The sequence below is a fragment of the Jaculus jaculus genome, chromosome 9, assembly GCF_020740685.1.
Source record: "Jaculus jaculus isolate mJacJac1 chromosome 9, mJacJac1.mat.Y.cur, whole genome shotgun sequence".
Lineage (NCBI taxonomy): Eukaryota > Metazoa > Chordata > Mammalia > Rodentia > Dipodidae > Jaculus > Jaculus jaculus.
In genome coordinates, this window is record NC_059110.1 from 43731312 (window position 1) to 43753058 (window position 21747).

Here is a 21747-nt window from a genome sequence, read left to right on the forward strand (position 1 = left end):
ACAAACACCTTAACTGCTGAGACATCTATCCAGTCCCTAAAATACATTGTAAGCCTATGTTAATATGAATGATAAACATGTTTAGATATACCATTTGCTATGTATTGGTAGTAAATGCTTTAAATAAGTTATCATAGTCTCAAAAATTGTGGCTATTGTTTTATGCACTTTGATTACCCTCCTTGTTGGATGAAATTCAATTTTAGACAAGTTGAAAAAGCATAGAATTTAAATAAATATTATGGTGCCTATACATTACTACAATTTTCTAAAAGGCTGATTTATCTAAAATTGTGCAAGTATATCAAATATGAAAATTTCACTATTCATGGCAGTAAATATTGTGCAATGATAAACTCTCATTTATCCGCAAGTAAACTACAATGTTGTCTCAGCCTTACTAGAAATGAAGTGTACCAATAGCAATATGGTATCATTGCTTCTGAGCTTTACAATGAATTGAGTGTGATAAAATATCCTGCTTCTGTAAGAAAGCAGAGCTTGTTCTAAGTGCTCCATTTACAAAACACTGTACAGAATTAGCCACTAGGTCTCTAAGACTTTACAATGCCTGTTTTTATATTTTGATTTACTTTTTCCATTTTTAAATATATCATATATATATATATATATATATATATATATATATATATATATATTGAGCCTATTCCCCACCATTACCCCCTGTTTATGCCTCCTCTCTCCTATTAACATCCTTTTCTCCCCCATTAATCCCCATCATAACTTTATACCTTTTTAAACTCATTGCACTAAATTAGGGCTGCTTGCATGATCATGGGTGGAAGGTTCTTTACCACAGAAACTTACCAGTACCTACACAGCTGATGAACCTGACTTGATATACATAACATGACTGCACACTCCACCTTCTGCACAGGAAACATTATTTTTGACTCAATGAATGGTGAGAAGAGATTTTAAAACAAAGAATAAGCGTACCCTTTTCCGAGTCTTTTCCTTCAAGAATGGCCGGATCACAGTGTACAAAGCATGAATATACCATGGTTGATTGACAAAATGAATTCCTCCAAATCGCGCTGGGAAGCTATCCTAGGACAATATGGAAGGGGAAAATGTCAAGGCAAGCTTATCTACACAAGGTAGCTCAGGGGAGGTCTTACAGCACTTACATTATTTGTCACTCCACATACGAGAGTATCTGTGCAGCTACAGAGAAGGTCTACCCTCACTGCACTGGAACTTTCTTACAGAAACTAAAGTAACAGCAACATGGAGTAAAGTAAAATCTTCTCATGACAGGTTGTTGAAGAGAATTTTAGCATTTTTTAGAGTATGCCATGTTGTAAGTTTACAAACTGCTAACATTCATTATCATCCCAGAAACATAAATACAAAGATAAATATTTGTCAAATATTGAATTTATGTAGAATGCCTCATTTAAATTATTTATATTTATAAACAATGAAAATATTTTGTTAAATAAAGTTAAATATTTTAGTAAATTTTAAGTGCAGCCGTTTGTAAATGGGAATACTACTAGATATCAAAACTCACTTCTTCTCTCATCTTATTACTTATAAATTTATTATACAGAGTCTACTTTCCTTATTTCATTTATAAAACTGGAATCATACTTAAACAAAAATGAAAATACACAGTTGTGTTTCAAGAAATTTGAGGATCCATTCACTAGGTCAAATGAGAGTCTAAAATGCTCTGACCTCATGCTTTTAAGTCTTCCTAAGAAAAATTAGTGAAACAAGCAAGGGTGCTGTTTTCCTGATGAACTGGATACCAGCACAAGGGGGAAAGAGATCAACACAGAGAAAAATCAACTCCTACCAAATCAGAGAGCCAGAGGCCCAGAATCCCCCAACACCTCATCACTGAAGCAGACCAAAAATGAACCTAACATGGCTTAGAGAAATTTTGCAGAAGAGGGACAGAAAGAATGTCAGAGCCACATGTTGGGTCATAATATCTTACACCTAACTGTGGGCTAACTCCACAATGCACAACCCATATACCTCAATAAGGAGGGGCCAAGGGGATGAGCCTAATAATGGTACCAAACTGACTGTATTTGCTGAAGACAAAACTGATTAATAAAAAAAATAAAAAAAAACAGTTGTCAATGACATAAAAAGTAGCTAACCAGATGTCAAATAATAATAACCTACTTAATAATTTTAATGCTATAAAAAATAAATGCTCAAGATCTAAAAAAAATAAAAGTCTTCCTTCTTAGTAAAACTTACCAAGTGTTAAACTTAAGGGCAAAGTGAAAAGAGAGATATGTTCTTGCCTATGAACACACGTGTATCTGCAGGCCAATTCCTAGTGTGAGGGATCCCTAAGTCATGTGAATAGCAACCATGACACCTGGATAAGTATGTGAAGGATTCTACACAAAACATCTTGTCTTTTCTCTCCTCTGTTAATTCAAACTTCCACAATGAATCACCTTTCAACATCTTCAGACATAACCAAACAAAATACTCCATCTACACCTATCCATTAAGTAGCATCTTAATAACTGGCATCCTAGTGTGTACTACTCAGAACATGGGCAGGGGCAAAGGAAAGGCCAGGGTATAGGTTTAATAACTTGGTGATATTTATTAAAACACCCCTTTAGTAAAAATCTCTGGCTCCAACACACAGAGCATAGCCCATTGAAAGGTTCTGGTTTCATGTGAGATACTTAGTGAATTAGTGATTTTTGCAGACTGAATTCAGAGCTAATGAATAGTTCTTTAAGAAGTTTAGGGATTGCAGATATAGTTCATTGTTAGCATCTTGCCTAACATGAATGAGATCCTCAACACATGCATATGTGGAAACAACAAAACATCAGTTTAAAAATGCTTTTCATTCAGCAAGAGAATATTACAATAAGAATTAATAGTACAGAAGTAAAAATGTGATGAATACATGAATGTATAAACCACAAAGGGATAATGAAACACTCAAGTGATTCCATTCAACTTAAACATACAACATGATAGACTAATTTGAGTATTATAATATTCATATAATTTCACTACTCGCAGCCTAGAGTTTCATATTATATTTTGTTTATATTTTGTTTTAAATATTATAATCTTAAGCACTATTTTTATTAACTTATTACTTTTTGTGTCCTATTCTATATCTTACTATGGGTATGCTCTTAACATACTAAGTTCTTAAAAACTTAAAAACTTTATACAAATGTCATATTGTAACTACATCTGGTGTCATATAACATTGTCTCTGAGGTTTGTTATTCTTTAGATCATGTACATTGAAGGCAGCAATAGTTTCCTTACCATTGTAAATTACATCATAATTTATTTACTCTTGTTTGTACACATTGATCTACAGGATTTTTGTTTATTTTGCCATTACCAACATTGTTACCTCAAGACTTCCTAAGCACTTCTGTCATTTCCTAGAGTGCATGTATTTCTAATTTCCAAAATCAGTAAGAGCAATCCTACCAACTTGCATGCCTCCTTTCCCAAGTAATGTATACCATTCCAGTTATTCCGCATAGCATGCTAAGTCTATTACAAAATTTTTAACTTTTCCAAATTGTGTAGAAATAAAATATAATCTCATATAAATTTTATTTGCTAGGTTCTTAGTCTTTACTCATTTTGATTAACTTTATAATTAGTAATGGGAGTTTTTAGCATAATATTTTATTTTTGAGTTGCTGGAAGTGTGAATTGCTTTTGATCTTTACTGACTTTTCTCATGGTTTCTGGTTCATGATGAGCTCATGTTTGGCTAATACCAGTTTCTAAGGAGCCTGAAGTGGCTGTCTTGATGATGCCTTTGTCCAGACAAGATCAATTTTTCTCCTCCACAACGGTGAGTTTGTGCCTTGGCACTTGCCTCCAGAGCTGTCTGAATATCATCATCTACCTTCCTTTTATTTTCCTATAGATTTTGTGTCCTTGGGCCAGAGAAGTTGACTCATGTTCCTGAGAACTCAGAGATATACATGTAATTGTTTTGTTGTGATGTATCCAATATCTTTCTGCTTCATGGCAGGAACAGCTTCAAGAATTTTGAAGTAGACTATGTTTTATGTTTTTAAAACATATTCCTGTATGAGAATTTAATCTCTATGACAAAATATAAATAATGTCAACTTTCAAAGCCAAGTTCAAGATTCTTAACCTTTAACAATCAAAGAGAAGCCATGTTAGTTTTCTCCTGAAAAGTCAGTCTGTACTAAATATACATAACCTGAACATAATGTCATGGATTTAATGGACATATCTTTCAACATAAACTGGATTTGTACTAAATTACAGTTGAGGCAGAGAACAAAGGCAGGGAAAGTACTCCCTTTTTAATTAAGTAGATTTAGTTTAAAATTTTCCTTAATCAACCATCAAAGTCCAAATCAAAGATAACATCATTCTTTTCTGGACTGGAATTTTCTCCTAATCATGGTATTGAATCTTTCCACAGCCCTTGCTTCTGTGAAGCTTCCTCTTCTCCTTACACACCATGTCAATATGATCCCATGAAAGCCTAAATCCCATCAACTTCACAGCACATGACTTTCTTGCATGCCTTTCAAGCCTGTGGTCACCAGGTTTTTCATGTGGACTTTGTTCTCCTTCCTATGCCAAGCATGACCTTCTCTCCCTTTGTGTATATTCTGCTTCTACTGAGCGCAGACAATATCATTTCCATAACTCTTACTTCTCAAATCCCTTCTCTCAATTCTCATGCTAGTGCTCATTCACAAAAGTCCATATTCTGCTACCACTAGCACCATTCCCAATCCCATCCCTACACTTGCCTCACAGTCCTGTCTTTCTATTTGTCAACTTTGCTCATTGAGTGCAAAAGCTGAGAGTTTTTATATGGTCTACTGATGCTTAGCCTGGAATCCATTTCCACCCATACCAGGACCCACTCTAGAAGAAGAAGGTCAAAAGTTAAACATAAATCTTGCAGAGGGTTGTGACTGAAGAGTTCTGTCAAAGAAATACACTTGAATGGGAATTAAAGAATCAAAGGTAGAAGCAGTCACCTTCCTTCATAATGACAATGGCTAGTGAAGCTCTCAGACTTTTGTTGGTAGAGCCTGCAACTTCCTTCCACTTGCTAGATGCCATTCAGGAGGTAAGTCCCTAGGGTAGCTGCAGAAAATGTGCTCACAGCAATTTATTGGTTTCTGAATAACAAGATATGGCCTCAAAACCAAGACCTTTGAAGCAAGACCTCCAGTAAGTTCCATTGCCTCACCTCTTCCAACAACCTACTTGTTCTTGAAAACTTGCTTTGTGTAATGAACTGAGCTAAACCAAGTCTGAGTCATCCTAATTTTCTCAGTATTTTGCAAATGTCCCAGAGCAGAGCTAGGCAAATTTTATTGAATGAAATAAACTCTGGTATTTACTACTTAAATAAACTATCTTTCTTCTATGAGCCACAATTTCCTTTCCTGCAGGAACAACATTTTACAAGAATGTTAATATCTAACAATTTACTAAACATACTTCATAGATACAAGGTGCCGTATTCATTGTTAAGCCCACTTTAGAAAACTGAAAATGTTCATGAATGAATTTTATAATGAGGTAAAATGGGCAGCTATTTGGCCCATAAGAACACTGTGTTGTAGAAAAAAAACAAACATAACCCATCAATGATTCTGCCTATATCACAGTTCTCCCCTAGAAGGAGTGACACAGAAAATGCCCTACAGCTAGTAAGAGCATAGCCAAGATGGGCTTAAGATAACGAATGAAATTTCTACCCACCACAAGTTCTGATGATTCACCCATTCTATTTATTGATATTTTTCCTTGAGCAGAACACACTGTGCTTGACACACAAATTGCTTTGTCTGAATGCTTCAGAGACTGAAGAACTGGTCCAGAAAGGTCTCATTGAAATCAGCATTTCTTCCAGCCTCTGTTAACAACACACCCTAACAAATATCCTTCTCAGGGAGAGGATGGATTTGGATGTACATCCAGCATACAGCATGAGTTGCAAACAACTACAATACAGGTATGGAGTGACACAACCCTCTATCTTCTCATTAGCACCACACACATTATATTGGGAGCATTTGTGTGTATGTATACATCACAAGTGTCAGTGAATTGTTCATATATTTCTGGCAAAAAGGTCTCAAATAAGTTCTAATAAAAATGGGGTATCTGAACTACTAGCATGTCATTCAGGTTTGGAAATTAATTTTGATGGATCATATCAATTAGTATAAGCTAATAGTCTTAGGTAATACTATCAATCACAGGATAAAAACAATGTAATTTTTGATGCAATCATGGCACAGTGTGCAGCATAAATGAGAATAAATGAATTTTCCTGTATTAAATCCACAACTCTGGTATTATTTCACAAGTCAGACTTCAAGGATTCCTGAAATCAATGGTATTAAAACATACTCTTGGGGCTGGAGAGATGGCTTTGCAGTTAAGTGCTTGCCTGTGAAGCCTAAGGACCCCAGTTCGAGGCTTGGTTCCCCAGGTCCCTCGTTAGCCAGATGCACAAGGGGGTGCACACTTCTGGAGTTCGTTTGCAGTGGCCAGAGGCCCTGGTGCGCCCATTCTCTCTCTCTCCCTCTATCTGTCTTTCTCACTCAGATATATAAATAAATAATGAACAAAAAAATATTTAAAAGAAAACATACTCTTTGTAAGCAGAAATTGTGTGTGTGTGTGTGTGTGTGTGTGTGTACCTCACCCATTTACCATTAAACCAATCAAACTACTACTTTCAGCATTATGGGAGACATAGAAATGCAAATATAGTGATAAATTATAGCAATTAGCACTCAAGAATTAAATTTTTAATTCCATAAATCTACTTTGTTGTGATAATGGATACTGGATCTAGAGACATGGACGTGCTATCCAAAGACTCTACCACTGAGCTGTATTCTCAGCTTTCTTGTTCTTTCTTTATTTCTTTTTTTTTTTTTTTTTGACACAGAGTATCACTAAGTTACTCAGACTAGATTTGAACTCACTCTTTAACCCAGGCAGTTATTGACATCTTCCTGCCTAAATGTATTAAGTAGCTGGAAATACAGACCTGCGTGACTAGGCTAGGCCCATTAATGTACTCTTAAAGTTAAAGAGCCCAATACAATGCAGTATTCCTTTATGATATTTTACTATCAGTAATAAGACATGATTTTGTACAAATGTTGATTTTAAAAAACACAATAAAAGTTACTCATGTCCTTTTCAGTCAACAACAACAATATTCTAAACATCTTGTTATAAGTTCTCAATTCACTTAGTTTTTATACAAATGACATGAAACTCTGGAAGTCTAGCATGTTGATAACAGCTTTTCATAACTCACAGATACACACTATTACTTTCTCTGACAGTGTGCCTTAATACAGGAAGTAAAAGGGACCGTTGCAGCAGCTGGTGCACCTGGTCCCTGCCGTCACCATTAGTCTTCCTTCCCTGTGTCTAAACTTCCCAAGCTTGCTGCCCTTTGACTTACTAACTCCACTGTGTTGTCCTTAGTATGTCCTTTGGGGACTTCTTTTCTAGATAGTATAATAATGTTCACATATGTTACCTCCGTCTTTTGTGATTTATATTAACCATGTTTATCTCTGTTCCAAATGCCTAAAGGAAATTAAGCTTGTCTTTGTTCCAAACCGTTACTCCCATCTCCCATGTGAAGTTGAAGAAAAGGAAACACTAGTTGTAGTTACACAAGCTCCAACTCATCCTTACTAAACATACAGATCAGGCAAGTGGTTCATTTGCTTCCATAAAAAAAAGGATCTTTTTCACTTTTTCCAACTAGTGTCTTCTGCCAAACTGAGAAGGGACAGCCAGGAAAGCATTTTCTTACCAGCTGATTAGAATGAATTTTTCTGTTCCTATATTTTCAATGGTAATGAGCCATATTTAATGGATCGAAGTAACTAGTTGAAAAAAAGCATTTCATCCCTAATCTGGCACAGATATAATAATTTAATTTAAAATTATACACTTGCTGTGTAAATCTTTACCTCCAACCTCTTAACTTCAAACTGCTCATTACAATCTCTTCCTACCCAGGTTGACAGTAAAGTCATTTGTTTAGATGCATTTAGATGTTAGATGACTACATAGAAGCAACATTTCAACAACAGAAAATAATTGTTCTGATATATATCAGAAAATAATAACACTTTCTACAACCAGATTATTTAACACTTAGGAATTTTCAACAAGGGAAAGAAAATGAAAAACTGGTTAAAAAATGGACAATTCCTTTTATAAGAGCCAAGGAACCTCCTATGGAACAAGGCACTGTACTCCATAGCAGGTAGCCAGTCTTTCTATTTGATAACTAATCTTCAAAGCAAAATAGATGCAAGACACACATTTATATTTTCATAATTCCTCTAAATTTTGTCTTAATTGTACTAGGTATTTTAAGTCTTTATTTTTTAATATAGTTTATTTATTTGAGAGAAAGAGGGAGGGAGACAAGGAGAGAGTGAAAGAGAGAAAGAGAGAATGGGCACACCAGATCTTCAGCCACTGTAAACGAACTCCAGACATATGTGCCACCTTGTGCATCTGGCTTACATAGGTCCTGGGTAATTTAACCTCAGTCTTTTGGCTTCACAGGAAAACACCTCAACATCTAACCCACTCCTCCAGCCCTGTAGTCGATATTTTAAAGAAATAGTGTAGATTTACCACAATGGATTGTTTAAAATTGTATTTCTTAATTCCACTTTAATACATAACTTTTTAGGTAGAATTGTCTCTGCAACTTTTAATTTTTGAAACATGGATATATGTTGAAATAATTGTGGCCTTTCAGGTGTTAAAAGCTAAAATCTAAGTATATATTAAAATGCGGGTAATAGTCTAGGTTCTAATTTTAAATTTGAAAACTAATTTTCAAGGTTTGTACTTTTATATTTGTGCCAGCAACACTTTTGATTGTTCTGAAGACATGCATGTCAACATGAATTTCTCTCCAGGGAGGAACAGAATGGGCTATATTTAAAGGTGTACCTATCATTTCATGGACTTCTATTTAAAAATTGCAATTTCCGGGGAAGGGAGGGAATTGCCATGGGATTTTTTTTTTATAATCTTGGAAAATGTTAATAAAAATTTAAAAATTAAAAAAAAATAAAAATTGCAATTTCCATGGGAAGCACTGGAACATGCTTGTATCCCAGAACTCGAGAGGAGGTTGCAATAGCATACCTGAGACTTTGACATTAGTACACAGTAAAGCCTTGCCCCAGATAAACAAACAAGCAAAACGTGAATTTTCCCATCATACATGCATTAATATTTTGCTAATGAATATTGCACAATATCATACTACCTGGAAAATTTTCTTGTGCCTTGCCACTGTCCTTTCATGGGATTTAGTTCCTATTATAGAAATGTGCTAGCATTAATCTATTTCAGTTCTGTCTAGGGGTGTCTTTTTATGTTAATTTGAAATGATGTTCTATTCTAATAATATTTTCTGATGAGCTTCTGTACAGTTGCAAAGCTAACAAGCAAATGAATGAATGAAGGACTCAACCATCTTGAATAAATACAATACAGGGACATATCTTCTCAATGCACACACTTGCAAAACTTCCAGAGAAGAGGAGAGGTTGAAGAAAGAGATCCCTCAAATTGTGATGGACATATACTCGAAGAAGAGCCAGTCTCATGAACTGTTTTGAAGGCAAAGGCATTTGACTACATTGCTTTGATAATTCTGATTAGCATTTGTTGTTTGGATAAGGAGATATTTTCAAGCCAACTGGGAAGTATGTTCTTGGACCACTTATCCCACAATAATGGCCAGTACTACTCTGAGAAAGGGGTAGGATGACACTACATTCATCCAAGATTACACCATGGTGGTTACCTACCTCTGTTAAAATGAGAGATTTTGTTTCCTTGTCATTATTGCATCATAGTGTAGATTCTCATTTCTACATTAATAATTTTATTTTGTAAATCTAGAAAATGCAGTTAGTATAGTTGATTTAATAAATTTATAGTGAACAACCTCATTTCCTCTTTTGACACTAAATTATTGCTTGGAAATACAATTATAAGTTTAGTCCTTGTGGAGGAAAATATATTTTTACTCCTGTTTTTTCTCTTGCTATGTTTTAAACACAATATATTGAAATAATATATAACACTCTTGTCTTATAAGTTCCAATGATAAATTCACTATCTCCCAAAATAGAACTAATCCAAACAGCAGACTTGGAATATACTGAGTCATTATATAGCTGAATGGGCAAGAATATATCTCTGGTAAACAAAACGAGTATGGCATCCTCTCAGCTGCTCTGTTAGAGAAGGTTGATAATGCATCGAAGTCATAGCCACCAGCCTCCTCTCATCTAGGTCACTGCTATTGTGCTGATGTAATCAGGAAGTCAGGCAGTCTTGAGAACATGACAGAAACCATGCTTAAATATCTTCCCAATCCATGAAGTACCAAGGTTAGTGAAGTCTAACAGCAGAGAGAATCCACAGTAAAAACTCAAACTTCTAGGAGAAACATCACATTATCACATTGCTAAGCCGGGCTCTTTTTGAGGGTTATAGTTCCCATCTCCACATCAGTTGACAGTAGGAATGCCTTACTCCTACTCCCGCGGGTATAATGACAATGGATCAGGTCTCCCACGGGACTTTCACACTGCGCGAAATAACATGCATCCAGAAGTGCTCCCAAGTGCCCAAAGGGAAGGAAACAGCAGAACTGCAAGAGGAACTGAAAATAGTGAGTATAGTAATAATAGGACAAAGTCCCTTAAATGGGTATTTCAGGACATCCTTGTCTTCACCAAGCATATTACACTAGTCAACATTCCAAGTAGGCTTGGCATAACAAGAACTGTCATAGTTAGCTAAGGAGCACAAACTTATAACATAGTTCTGGCAGGAACTTTAATAACTTCTGTTAATGTCACCTAATGTTACTTCCCGCCGTTAAGTATATGAAAATTATTAGTAATTGTGGCAAAATGTTATATAAAAGAATGTTATTAATTTTTACATTTCATAACTAATAAAATATTGAGATCAATTTTAATTTACTTCAAGAAATGAAGGAACAAATTCCGTATATATCTTAAGATGAAACATAAAGAAGCCATTAAAATAATATTTCCAAAGAATTCCTAAATTCAAAACAACCAAAATATATTTATAGTATTATGTCAACAAATCAGGAGAAGATTAACTTACTTTAAATAAGAATACACAAAAAAAACAGAAAAATACATCAAAAACTACATTAAAAGATTAATCTTTTTAATTCGTATAGTCGAATAATATTTGACTTTAATTTATTCTTTGTACATTGCATATGTTTGTATATGAATGTGTGCCTGTGTGTGTGTGTGTGTGTGTGTGTGTGAAATCCAGGGGACAACCTTGGATATCATTTTGCAGGAATGCTTTCTTGAGACGGGACCTTTTTTTTTTTTTTTTAGAAGGCTCTCCCTCTAGTCCAGGCTTACTATGCAGTCTATGTATTTACTTAGTTTATTTACTATGTAATAGACTATGCATGAGGCTGGCTTCAGACTCACAGCAATCCTCCTATTGTTGCCTCCTGAGTACTGGGATTAAATATGTGCATCACCATGTCCAGATAGACAGGACCTCTTAACGTCCTGGAGCTCACCAACTGGGTTATACTGGCTGGCCAGTGAGACACAGACATCTACTTGTCTCTACCTACACAGAGCTGGAAATACAAGCGTGAGCCACCATATATGACTTTTTGTTTACTCAGGTTCTTATGTATAAAGGCAAGCACATTACCATCAAAGCTATCTCCCTATTCCCATATTTGATATTTTTCAAAGGTTTTGAAATAACTATATACTACATACATGTGTACATACACTTTTATGAATATGAATAATAGTAAAATGTCACATATTTTAGAAAATCAGTACAAAGACAACAATATGAAGCACTCAATATCAAATAAGTCTAACTTTTACTGAAGATTTCTCAAGGCTGAGAAATGTAAGAGGAATGCAAGTGAATATTCCCTTTACAATAAAGGAGTTTATGCTCTCATAACAAAAGTAATAACATAGATCACTTCCAGCCAAGATGGCGACCACCTTACTATGCCACACATCCCCGGTAAAGAAAGACAAGACATTAATGGTTCACTGGGTCTTTTAGGGGAGAGCAATCTCCAATAGATTGCTAGTGGGAGGGCACAGAAGGGAAAATCATGGAGTTACTAATTCCCTTGTGAGCGGGTAGTCCACCCAACCACCCAAGCAGCCACTGTACCCATAGTTCCAGCTTCAGAAGACTCCTGCACTTATTGTAGGAAAAGAGTCCCAGGCCAACATAGTTCCACTTGCTTCACTGCACAGAGGCAATCACCCTGCTATCTCTGCCCATGAGTGACCTTGGACAGGCTACACCTGCTGGCCCGTTGGAGCTCAGGCTTCTTTGATGAATTTGCCCCCCAAAAGTGCCACTGTGCTGATCCCTGCTTGTGCAAGCTTAGTCTGCTCCACCCATGTGCTGACCTACTGCTCAAGCCGCCCCACATATTCACACTCGAGCACAAGCCCATTACAACTGCCCACACAAGCTCAGGCTGTCCTTGTCTGTGCTCATCCCAGCTCAGGTGCCAGCCCCTCCCTGTCTGCCATGCTGGCCAACCACCATTGTCCTGTTGCAGGGGAGCGCAGACTGCTTCCAGGTCCCAGTGTTCCCCCATGCCAGAGTTTGGACTGCTTGCCTCAGTGTCCCTCCTAGGGCAAGTGAAGGCAGCTTTAACACACTACTGCAACAGAGCTCAAGCAACTTTGGCACCCCTGACAGGCAAGAGCTCCAGCAGCTTTGGCAAGTGAGAGCCAAAGCCCAGACTGCTTGGCAACTGCCTCAGGCTGCTTCAGCTTCCCACTGTGCTGGAGCCCAGGCTGATCCACCCACCTACTTGCCCATACACTGCAATGGGCAGACCACAGCACAAAAGAAATAACATGAAAAATCAAATGCAAGAAAATCCAGTTAGATCACCAAATCCTACAATGAACATCTCTAATCAAAACACAGAAGAAACATTAGGACCAGAACACCAAAATGAAGCTATGAGCAATGCAACCCTGAGTAAGCTACTGGTAGAACTTGCAGAAAAGCAACATAGGACCGATAATCACGTGGATGCTGTCATCACTAGACTAGACCTAATAGATAAGAAAATGGAAGGAATTCAAAGACAGTTAAGAGATATGAGGGAGAGTGAAAAAAAAAAATCTCAAAAATCAGCTGACAAAGCTAAGTGAAGACATAAAGGAATGCAAGGATTAATTCCAAGAAGCATCAAGAAACTCAGAAAATGATGTGAAAAGGGAGCTTGTCAGAGGGATGGAAACTATAAATAGAAAAATAGTAGAAAATGCAAACCTAATGGAACAAGTCCAAAACTCTCTAGAAGCTCTCAAGAATACAGTCAGCCATGTAGGGGATAGACACTCTGATCTGGAAGACAAGATGGAAGAAACAGTTCAAGAGTTCAAAAGTTTCTGTGAACAGAACATGAGGGAATTGTGGGATATGTTTAAGCATCCTAATATCAGGATCACTGGAATACCAAAAGAGAAGAAATTCAGACCAAAGGCATGGAGAACTTATGTAACAAAATAATTAATGAAAACTTCCCCAGTCTCTTCAAAGAAAGGCCCATCAAGATACAAGAAGCGAACAGAACTCCAAACAGACTGGACCAAAGGAGAAACTCTCCAATACATATTGTCATTAAGACTCTAAACATTGACACCAAAGAGAAAATCCTAAAAGCACCTAGGGAAAAACAGCATACAGCTTTTAAAGGTAATCCCATCAGAATTACTCCACACTTCTCAATGGAAACCCTGAAAGCTAGAAGGGCCTGTAATGAAACACTGAAAAGTCTAAGAACCTATGGCTTTCAACCCAAACTACTCTACCCAGCAAAAGTATTGCTCGTAATAGATGGTGAAAGAAAAACCTTACATGACAAAACTCAACTTTACAATTATATGAACACAAAACCAAACCTACAGAGAATATTTCAAGAAATTCTCCACAGAGAAAAATCAAAAAAGCAAACTCAAATGCCTACAAAAAGCAGAAAACAACTCAGAGAAGGCACAAAAAGCTTCAAAGTCCATGGAAACACCAAACCACATATACCATCACAATATGGCAGGGATCAAATCAAAACTCACAGTCATTACCCTAAATATTAATGGCCTTAATTCCCCCATCAAGAGACACAAGTTAACAAGATGGATCAAAAAATTAGACCCCTCAATCTGTTGTCTTCAAGAAACTCACCTCATGACTAAAGACAGACATCTCTTCAGGGTGAAATGGTAAAAAACAATATTGCAAGCAAACAGGAATAAGAAAGAAGCAGACATAGCTATATTAAAATCAGAGAAAATAGACTTCAAACAAAAAATAATCAAAAAAAAGAAGGCCTTTTCCTACTTATCAAGGGAACAATCCATCAGGAGGGTATTACAATCATAAATCTGTATGCGCCAAACACAGGGACACCACAGTTTATAAACCAAAATATACTTGACAATAAAACAGAAATAACCAGCAACACCATCATAGTTGGGGACTTCAATACACCATTATCAGTAATACACAGATCATCCAAACAGAAACTCAACATGGAAGTAAAAGAGTTCAACCAAACCATAGATTTAGACCTAACAGACATCTACAGAACTTTCCATCCCAAATCCACAGACTACACATTCTTCTCAGCAGCCCATGGAAATTCTCAAAAACAGATCATATACTGGGTCACAAAGCCTGCCTCCACATACTTAGGAAGATGGACATAATTCCCTGCATGATATCAGATCACAATGCTATATTGCTAGAAATTAACAACAAAAGACCCACCAAGAATCCCAACAGCACCAGGAAACTGAATAGTACACTTCTAAACAATAAATGGATAATGGATGAAATAAAAAATGAAATTGCAAAATTTTTAGAAATAAATGACGAGAACACATCATACCAAAAGTTCTGGGACACAGTGAAGGTGGTCCTCAGGGAAAAGCTCATAGTGCTCAATGCCTTTGTAACAAAGACAGAGATCCCAAATCAATAACCTAACCATCTACCTGAAGGCACTGGAAAAAAAAAAAAAAAAAAGAAAAATCAAATTCAATGAGCTTCAGAAGGAAAGAAATAATCAAAATCAGAGCTGAAATTAATGAATTGGAAACTAAGAAAACAATTAAGACAATTGACAAAACAAAAAGCTGCTTCATTGAAAAAGTGAACATGATTGATAAACCCATGGCCAATTTGATCAAGCAAAAAAAAAAAAAAAAGAGAGAAGCTTCAAATTAACAAAATTCAAAATGAAAAAAGAGAGATCACAACAGATATAAGTGAAATTGGGAGAATCATCAGGACTTATTTCAAAAACCTCTATTCCACAAAACTGGATAATATGGAGGAAATGGATAAATTTCTGGATGCATACCATCTATCAAAGCTAAACTCATAGCAGATTAATCTCCTAAACAAACCTATCACACTCATTGACATTGAAAAAGTAATAAAAACCTCCCCCAAAAAAAGTCTCCAGGACCAGATGGCTTCTCAGCTGAATTCTACCAAACCATCATGGAAGGACTAAAACCAATCTTCCTCATACTGTGCCACACAATTGAAGAACAGGGAAAGCTACCCGACTCCTTTTATGAAGCTAGTATCACCCCAATGCCAAAATCAGTCAGAGATGCCACAAGAAAAGAAAAATACAGGCCTATTTCCTTGATAAACTTAGATGCAAATATCCTGAATAAAAGCCTCACAAACCAAATCCAAAAACACATCAAAAGCATTATCCACCTTGACCAAGTGGGATTCATCCCAGGAACACAGGGGTGATTCAACATATGGAAATCCGTCAATGTAATACAACATATAAACAAGTTTAAACACAAAAACCACATGGTCATTTCAATAGGTGCAGAAAAGGCATTTGACAAGATACATCATTTCATGATCAAAACATTGGAGAGAATTGGCATGGTTGGTTCATATCTTAACATAATAAAGACAATATACAAAGCTCCTAAGGCCCAAATAATACTTAATGGAGAGAGACTTGAGGAATTCCCATTGATATTAGGAAGAAGAGAGGGTTGTCTACTCTCACCTCTGCTCTTCAATATAGTACTAAAAGTCCTAGCTCAAGCAATAAGACAGGAGAAGGAAATAAAAGGGATACAATTTGGAAAGGAAGAAGTTAAGTTAGCCCCATTCGCTGATGACATGGTTGTATATGTAAGAGACCTGAGAGACTCCCATCCCAAAACTCCTGAAGGTGATTGACTCCTATAGCAAAGTAGCAGGACACAAAATCAATGCAAAAAATCAGTAGCCTTTTTATATGCAAATGACAAAGATACAGAGGAAGAAATATGGGACATGGTCCCATTTTCAATAGCAACAACAACAAGAAAATACGCTGGAATAATGATAATCAAGGAAATGAAAGATCTATACCATGAAAACATAAAACCACTCAAAAAAGAAATTGGGGAGGACTTGAGAAAATGGAAATACTTCCCATGTTCCTGGTTAGGCAGAATTAACATTGTGAAGATGGAAATCCTATGAAAGGCAATATACAGATTTAATGCAACTTTAATTAAAATCCCAACAGTGTTCTTCACAGAGATAGAAAAAAATGATCTCAAATTTCATATGGAAAGGCAGAAGGCCTCACATATCCAAACATATCCTCAGCAAAAGAAATACCTCTGAAGGCATCACCGTACCTGATCTAAAGCTATATTATAAAGCCATAGTAACAAAACAGCATGGTATTGGCATACGAACAGGAGTATAGACCAATGGAATAGACTTGAGGGCCTGGACTTTGGGTCAAGCAACTATAGCTACTTGATGTTTGACAAAGGCCCTAACAATATAGGCTGGAAAAAAGACAGAATCTTCAACAAATGGAGCTGGACAAACTGGATAACCATATGTATAAAACTAAAAATTGATCCACATATTTCACCATACACTACACTCAAGTACAAATGGATCAAAGACCTCAATATAAGACCAGAAATTTGACTACTACTCAAAGAAAATATGGGAGGAACGTTCTGTGATACAGAAATGGAAAAAGACTTCCTGAACAAAACCCCAGTAGCTCACGATCTTAAACTGTCACTCAACCAATGGGATCACGTGAAGCTGAAGAGTTTCTTTACAGACAAGCATACAATAAGCAAAGTCAATAGATTACCCACAAAATGGGAGAAAATATTTGCTGGCTATCCAACTGACAGAGGCCTACCCTAGAATCTACAAAGAACTCAAAAACCTAAACAATAAAAAGTCAAACAACCCACCTACAAAATGGGGCAAAGAGCTGAACAGGCAGTTCACAGAGGAAGAAATCCAAATGGCAAACACAAACTTAAGAGAACGTCCATCATCCCTAATCATCAGGGAAATGCAAATTAAAACAACTATGAGATTCCAATTTACCCCAGTAAGGATAACAAATATCAAAAAATCAAGTGAAAATAAATGCTGGCGAGGATGTGGAGAAGTAGGAACACTCATCCACTGTTGGTGGGAATGTACAATGGTTCAACCACTTTGGAAAGCAATATGTAAACTCCTGAAAAAGCTGACTATAGCAATACCAACAGACCCAGTTATTCCCTTACTGGGCATCTACCCTAAAACTGTTAGACCACAGGTCAGAGATTTGCTCAACCATGTTTGTAGCAGGTCAATTCATAATAGCTAAGAGCTAGAATCAAGCCAGATGTCCATCACTAGTAGAATGGATAACTAAGATGGGGTATATCTACACAATAGAATTGTATACAGCAGTAAGAAAAAATGACATAATGAAATTTGAGGAAAAATGGTTGAGCCTGGAACAGATCATTCTCAGTGCACTTACCCAATCACAGAAAGAAAATCCCGCATAGTCTCACTCATCTATAGCACCTAACCTGAATCTACCCACAATTCCTTACATACCCAGATAGCAGCTCGTAGACTAGACAATATAATGGGTGGGGAAGGAGGGAAGGACAAGAGAAGTAGTGGGAAACACAAATCTAGACCCAAATGGCAATGGTACCATAAAATTCTACATCCTAAAAGGCAGAACAAATGGCTGAACCTTCACCAGGCCCTTGGAGGGAACACCTGAGCCACAAGACACTGGATAGGGTATGATGAAGACTGACCTTAATCTTCTACAGTTTCTCTCTTCCCCCCTTCTCGCTAACTCTTTTATATTAGTTATCTTTTCTTCCTTTTCTTAGTGGGCAATGACCTATAACTCCCAGTACCAGCATGTGGCTATCATCCACAATGAGCTTTTGTCCAGAGGGACCTACAAGGTTTCCTAAAAGAAAGGCAGATTTCTTTCAGAGTACTTGATGACCTACCAAAGATTAGTGATAAGACCCTACTGCTGAAGACACCTTATGTGGTTGACACATAAAATGGAAGATCATGGCTGGAAGCTGGAAGAGAGTCAGTCCCCAGACAGTCAGTGCATCTAGTGCCAGAAGGTGATAAATGTGCCACTGGGGAAAAATGACCAATATCTGTCCAAGCAACTCAAGGTGTAACCTACTTAGCAGCAAATAACCTGCTGTGATGTTAACACAAGTGCAATAGTGGCACACAGCCATGGTGAGGAACCAACTGCTCTTGATTAGGCTAACTGATCCCCTCAGTGGTATGGGACCCATAGCTGGAGCTGGGAAACAAGTCAGAACCATATCCAAACCTAAGCCCAATCTCCATTATCAAGCTACCACCAATCGTGGGCTACAAGAGGGCCTACACCTATTAAATTCTCTATAAAAAAGTAAGGGTTATATCATTTCTCTGGTGCTAACTTACTCTCCACTGGAGAATCTGCTTCTCTTTTTCAGATAGACATAGATCCTAAGGAGAGAGCCACCCCATAATACCTCAAAAGGGCCCCAGCTGAAACTAAGAACAATTGGCGAAACAAGCAAGGGTGCTGTTTTCTTGGTGAACCAGGTACCACCACAAGGGTGAAGGAGATCAACACAGAGAAAAATCAACTCCTACCAAACCAGAGATCCAGAGACACAGAGGCCCCCAACACCTCATCACTGAAGCAGATGAAAAATGAACCCAACATGGCTCAGGGAAATTTTGTGGAAGAGGGGACCAAAAGAATGTCAGACCCACACTTTGGATCATGATATGCAGTGACATTTATCCTACCCATAACTGGGGGATAACTCCAGAATGCATGACCCATATTCCTCAACAAGGAGGGGCCAGGGGGATGGGGTAGGACATGGATGAGCCTAACAATGGTACCAAATTGACTGTATTCGCTAAGTACAAAACTAATTTAAAAAGTAATAATATAAAACAGGGAACAAGTTTTTGTGAAGTTTAAAGAAGAAAAAGAATGAGAAATCAGAGCAAAGAGATAGAAGCATGAGTAAAGAACTGTCAGAAGAGGAAGTAATTAGAAAAGTCCCTATGGTTACGCTTTAGAGTCCTGTAGGGGAGCATCACCGGGAGAAGGAAGAGCAGACACACACAGGAAGAGTCCCGTAGGGGAGCACCCCCAGGAGAAGGAAGAGCTGACACACACAGGAAGAGTCCTGTAGGGAGCATTGCCAGGAGAAGGAATAGCTCTGCCCCGGCTGTCTGTGGGCAACTGAAGGTATGTGTCAGGAAGTCTTGACAGTGTGTGTAAAAAGAAGGCAGTTTTGTGCCATTTTGGCAATAGCAAATGCTCTGAGAGATTTTTTAAGTCTTAGTGTCCTTGAGAATAAAGCAGTGTACTAGGACTGTGCTGCAGGATCACTAACTTAGCAAAACCTTGTAGAAAGGAAATTTGATATTTTAACATTTTTATTTCAGTGTAACCAATGAGGAGACAATTTCAAGTTAAAAACGAAAAGAAACCACTAGAGGTTAGGTTTAATTATTTTGCTAGGTGACCAAGTATTGCAGTTATGTTTTGTTGCTAAGACAAAATACCCAACCAGAAACAGCTTATGGGAGGAAAGAAGTACTTCAAGCTTCCATTTTCAATAGGAAGCTTCATCATGGTGGAGGAAGCTGACTGCCTTTATCGCACATGCACAGCATAGAGAAAGGCAAGAATGAGCCAGCTCTGGACCTCCAATGGGCTAGATGCACCAGTGCCAAGGTCCCCCACTAGTGAAACACCTCCTTCAGCAAGGCGCAACCTCCTGAAGGCTTGACTAGTAGAGGAGTAAATATCTGGCTTAATTACGAACACTTGAGATTACAGGGGATATTTTACATTGAAACCACCACATCAGGTAACCTGTGAAACTGATGTTCACATGCCAGGTAAGGTCTTAACTTCTGCCAGGCGTGGAAGTAAGTGTGATGAATGGTTTACTGCTGGAGTAAGGCCTGGAAAGAGAAGACAAAGCAGAGAAGACAAAGGAATGTCTCTGGTACAAATTTCCTGAAACAGAAATGGTGATTTTATGTTTTGGTGTGCTCTATTTGATGATGACTCACAAAATTTCTCTTTTTGATGCTTTATTTTGTTTGTTTGTTTCTTTGTTTGCTTGTTGGTTTTGAGACAGAGAGTGAGTATGGGTGTGCCACAGCATTCTGCCACTGAAAACTAAGTCCAGACACATGTGCTACTTTGTGTTTCTGGCTTTATGTAGGTACTGGGGAATCGAACCTAGCCCATCAGGCTTTGCAAGCAAGCACCCTTAACCATTGAGCTTCACTTAGTCTCCAGCCCCTCACAAAATTTCTTGATCAGCTTTATACAAGGAAGAAAACAATGAATGGAGAAGAAAGTGAAGTGATGAAGTCATAGTAGATTACACAAGCAGTTAAAGCCTAAATCTTAGTTACATCAATGGGCAAACAAAAAGTAAAAGAAGTGTGCAAGTTATAAATAGGGGGAGAGGGGTTGAGAGACGGCTTAGCAGTTCAGGTGCTTGTCTGAAAAGCCTAAAGGCCAAGTTTTGACTCACCGGAACCCAGATGAGCCAGATGCAAAAGGTGATGCATGTGCACAGGAGCTACGTGTGCACAAGGTGGCAAACACATCTGGATTTTTTTTAATTTTTTTGTTTATTTTTAATTTATTTATTTGAGAATGACAGACAGAGAGAGAAAGAGGCAGATAGAGAGTGAGAGAGAGAATGGGCACGCCAGGGCCTCCAGCCACTGCGAACGAACTCCAGATACGTGCACCCCCTTGTGCATCTGGCTAACGTGGGTCCTGGGGAATCAAGCCTCGAACCAGGGTCCTTAGGCTTCACAGGCAAGCGCTTAACCGCTAAGGCATCTCTCCAGCCCACATCTGGATTTTCTTTTTCAATGGCTAAGGCCCTAGTGCACCAATTCTCTCTCTCTCCCTCTCTCACCCTCATAAATAAAAAATTAAAACAAAAAAAATAGGAGAAGAAATAGACCATACAATCCAATGAGGGCTGATATCATGTTGCCCCCATTTGAATCATGACTACTAGAGATCACTAATTGTACTAGAAACTTAAAGAAGGAAGGGGTTATATTTGAGGAGCCATGTGATATACTGAATTTCAAGTTTCAATAAACCATATATATGAATATTTTCCTAAACTGACCTAGTTTGGGCTAGGGTAGATATGCAGAAAATCAGAAATGGTTCCAGGAATATAAATAAAAGTATTGAAGTATTTAAATATTATTTATTAA

At 37.4% G+C, this 21747-nt stretch overlaps 1 protein-coding gene across 5 annotated transcripts in view; it reads right to left on the minus strand.

Annotated features, from left to right (window-relative positions):
* Clvs2 (clavesin 2) overlaps positions 1-21747 on the minus strand; it is an 80608-nt gene that overhangs the window by 13409 nt on the left and 45452 nt on the right. For all 5 annotated transcript variants that reach the window (XM_045159764.1, XM_004651230.2, XM_045159765.1 and 2 more), the window contains one exon: positions 961-1071. In XM_045159764.1, the coding sequence (XP_045015699.1) occupies positions 961-1071 (111 nt within the window). The remainder of the gene's footprint in view (positions 1-960; positions 1072-21747) is intronic.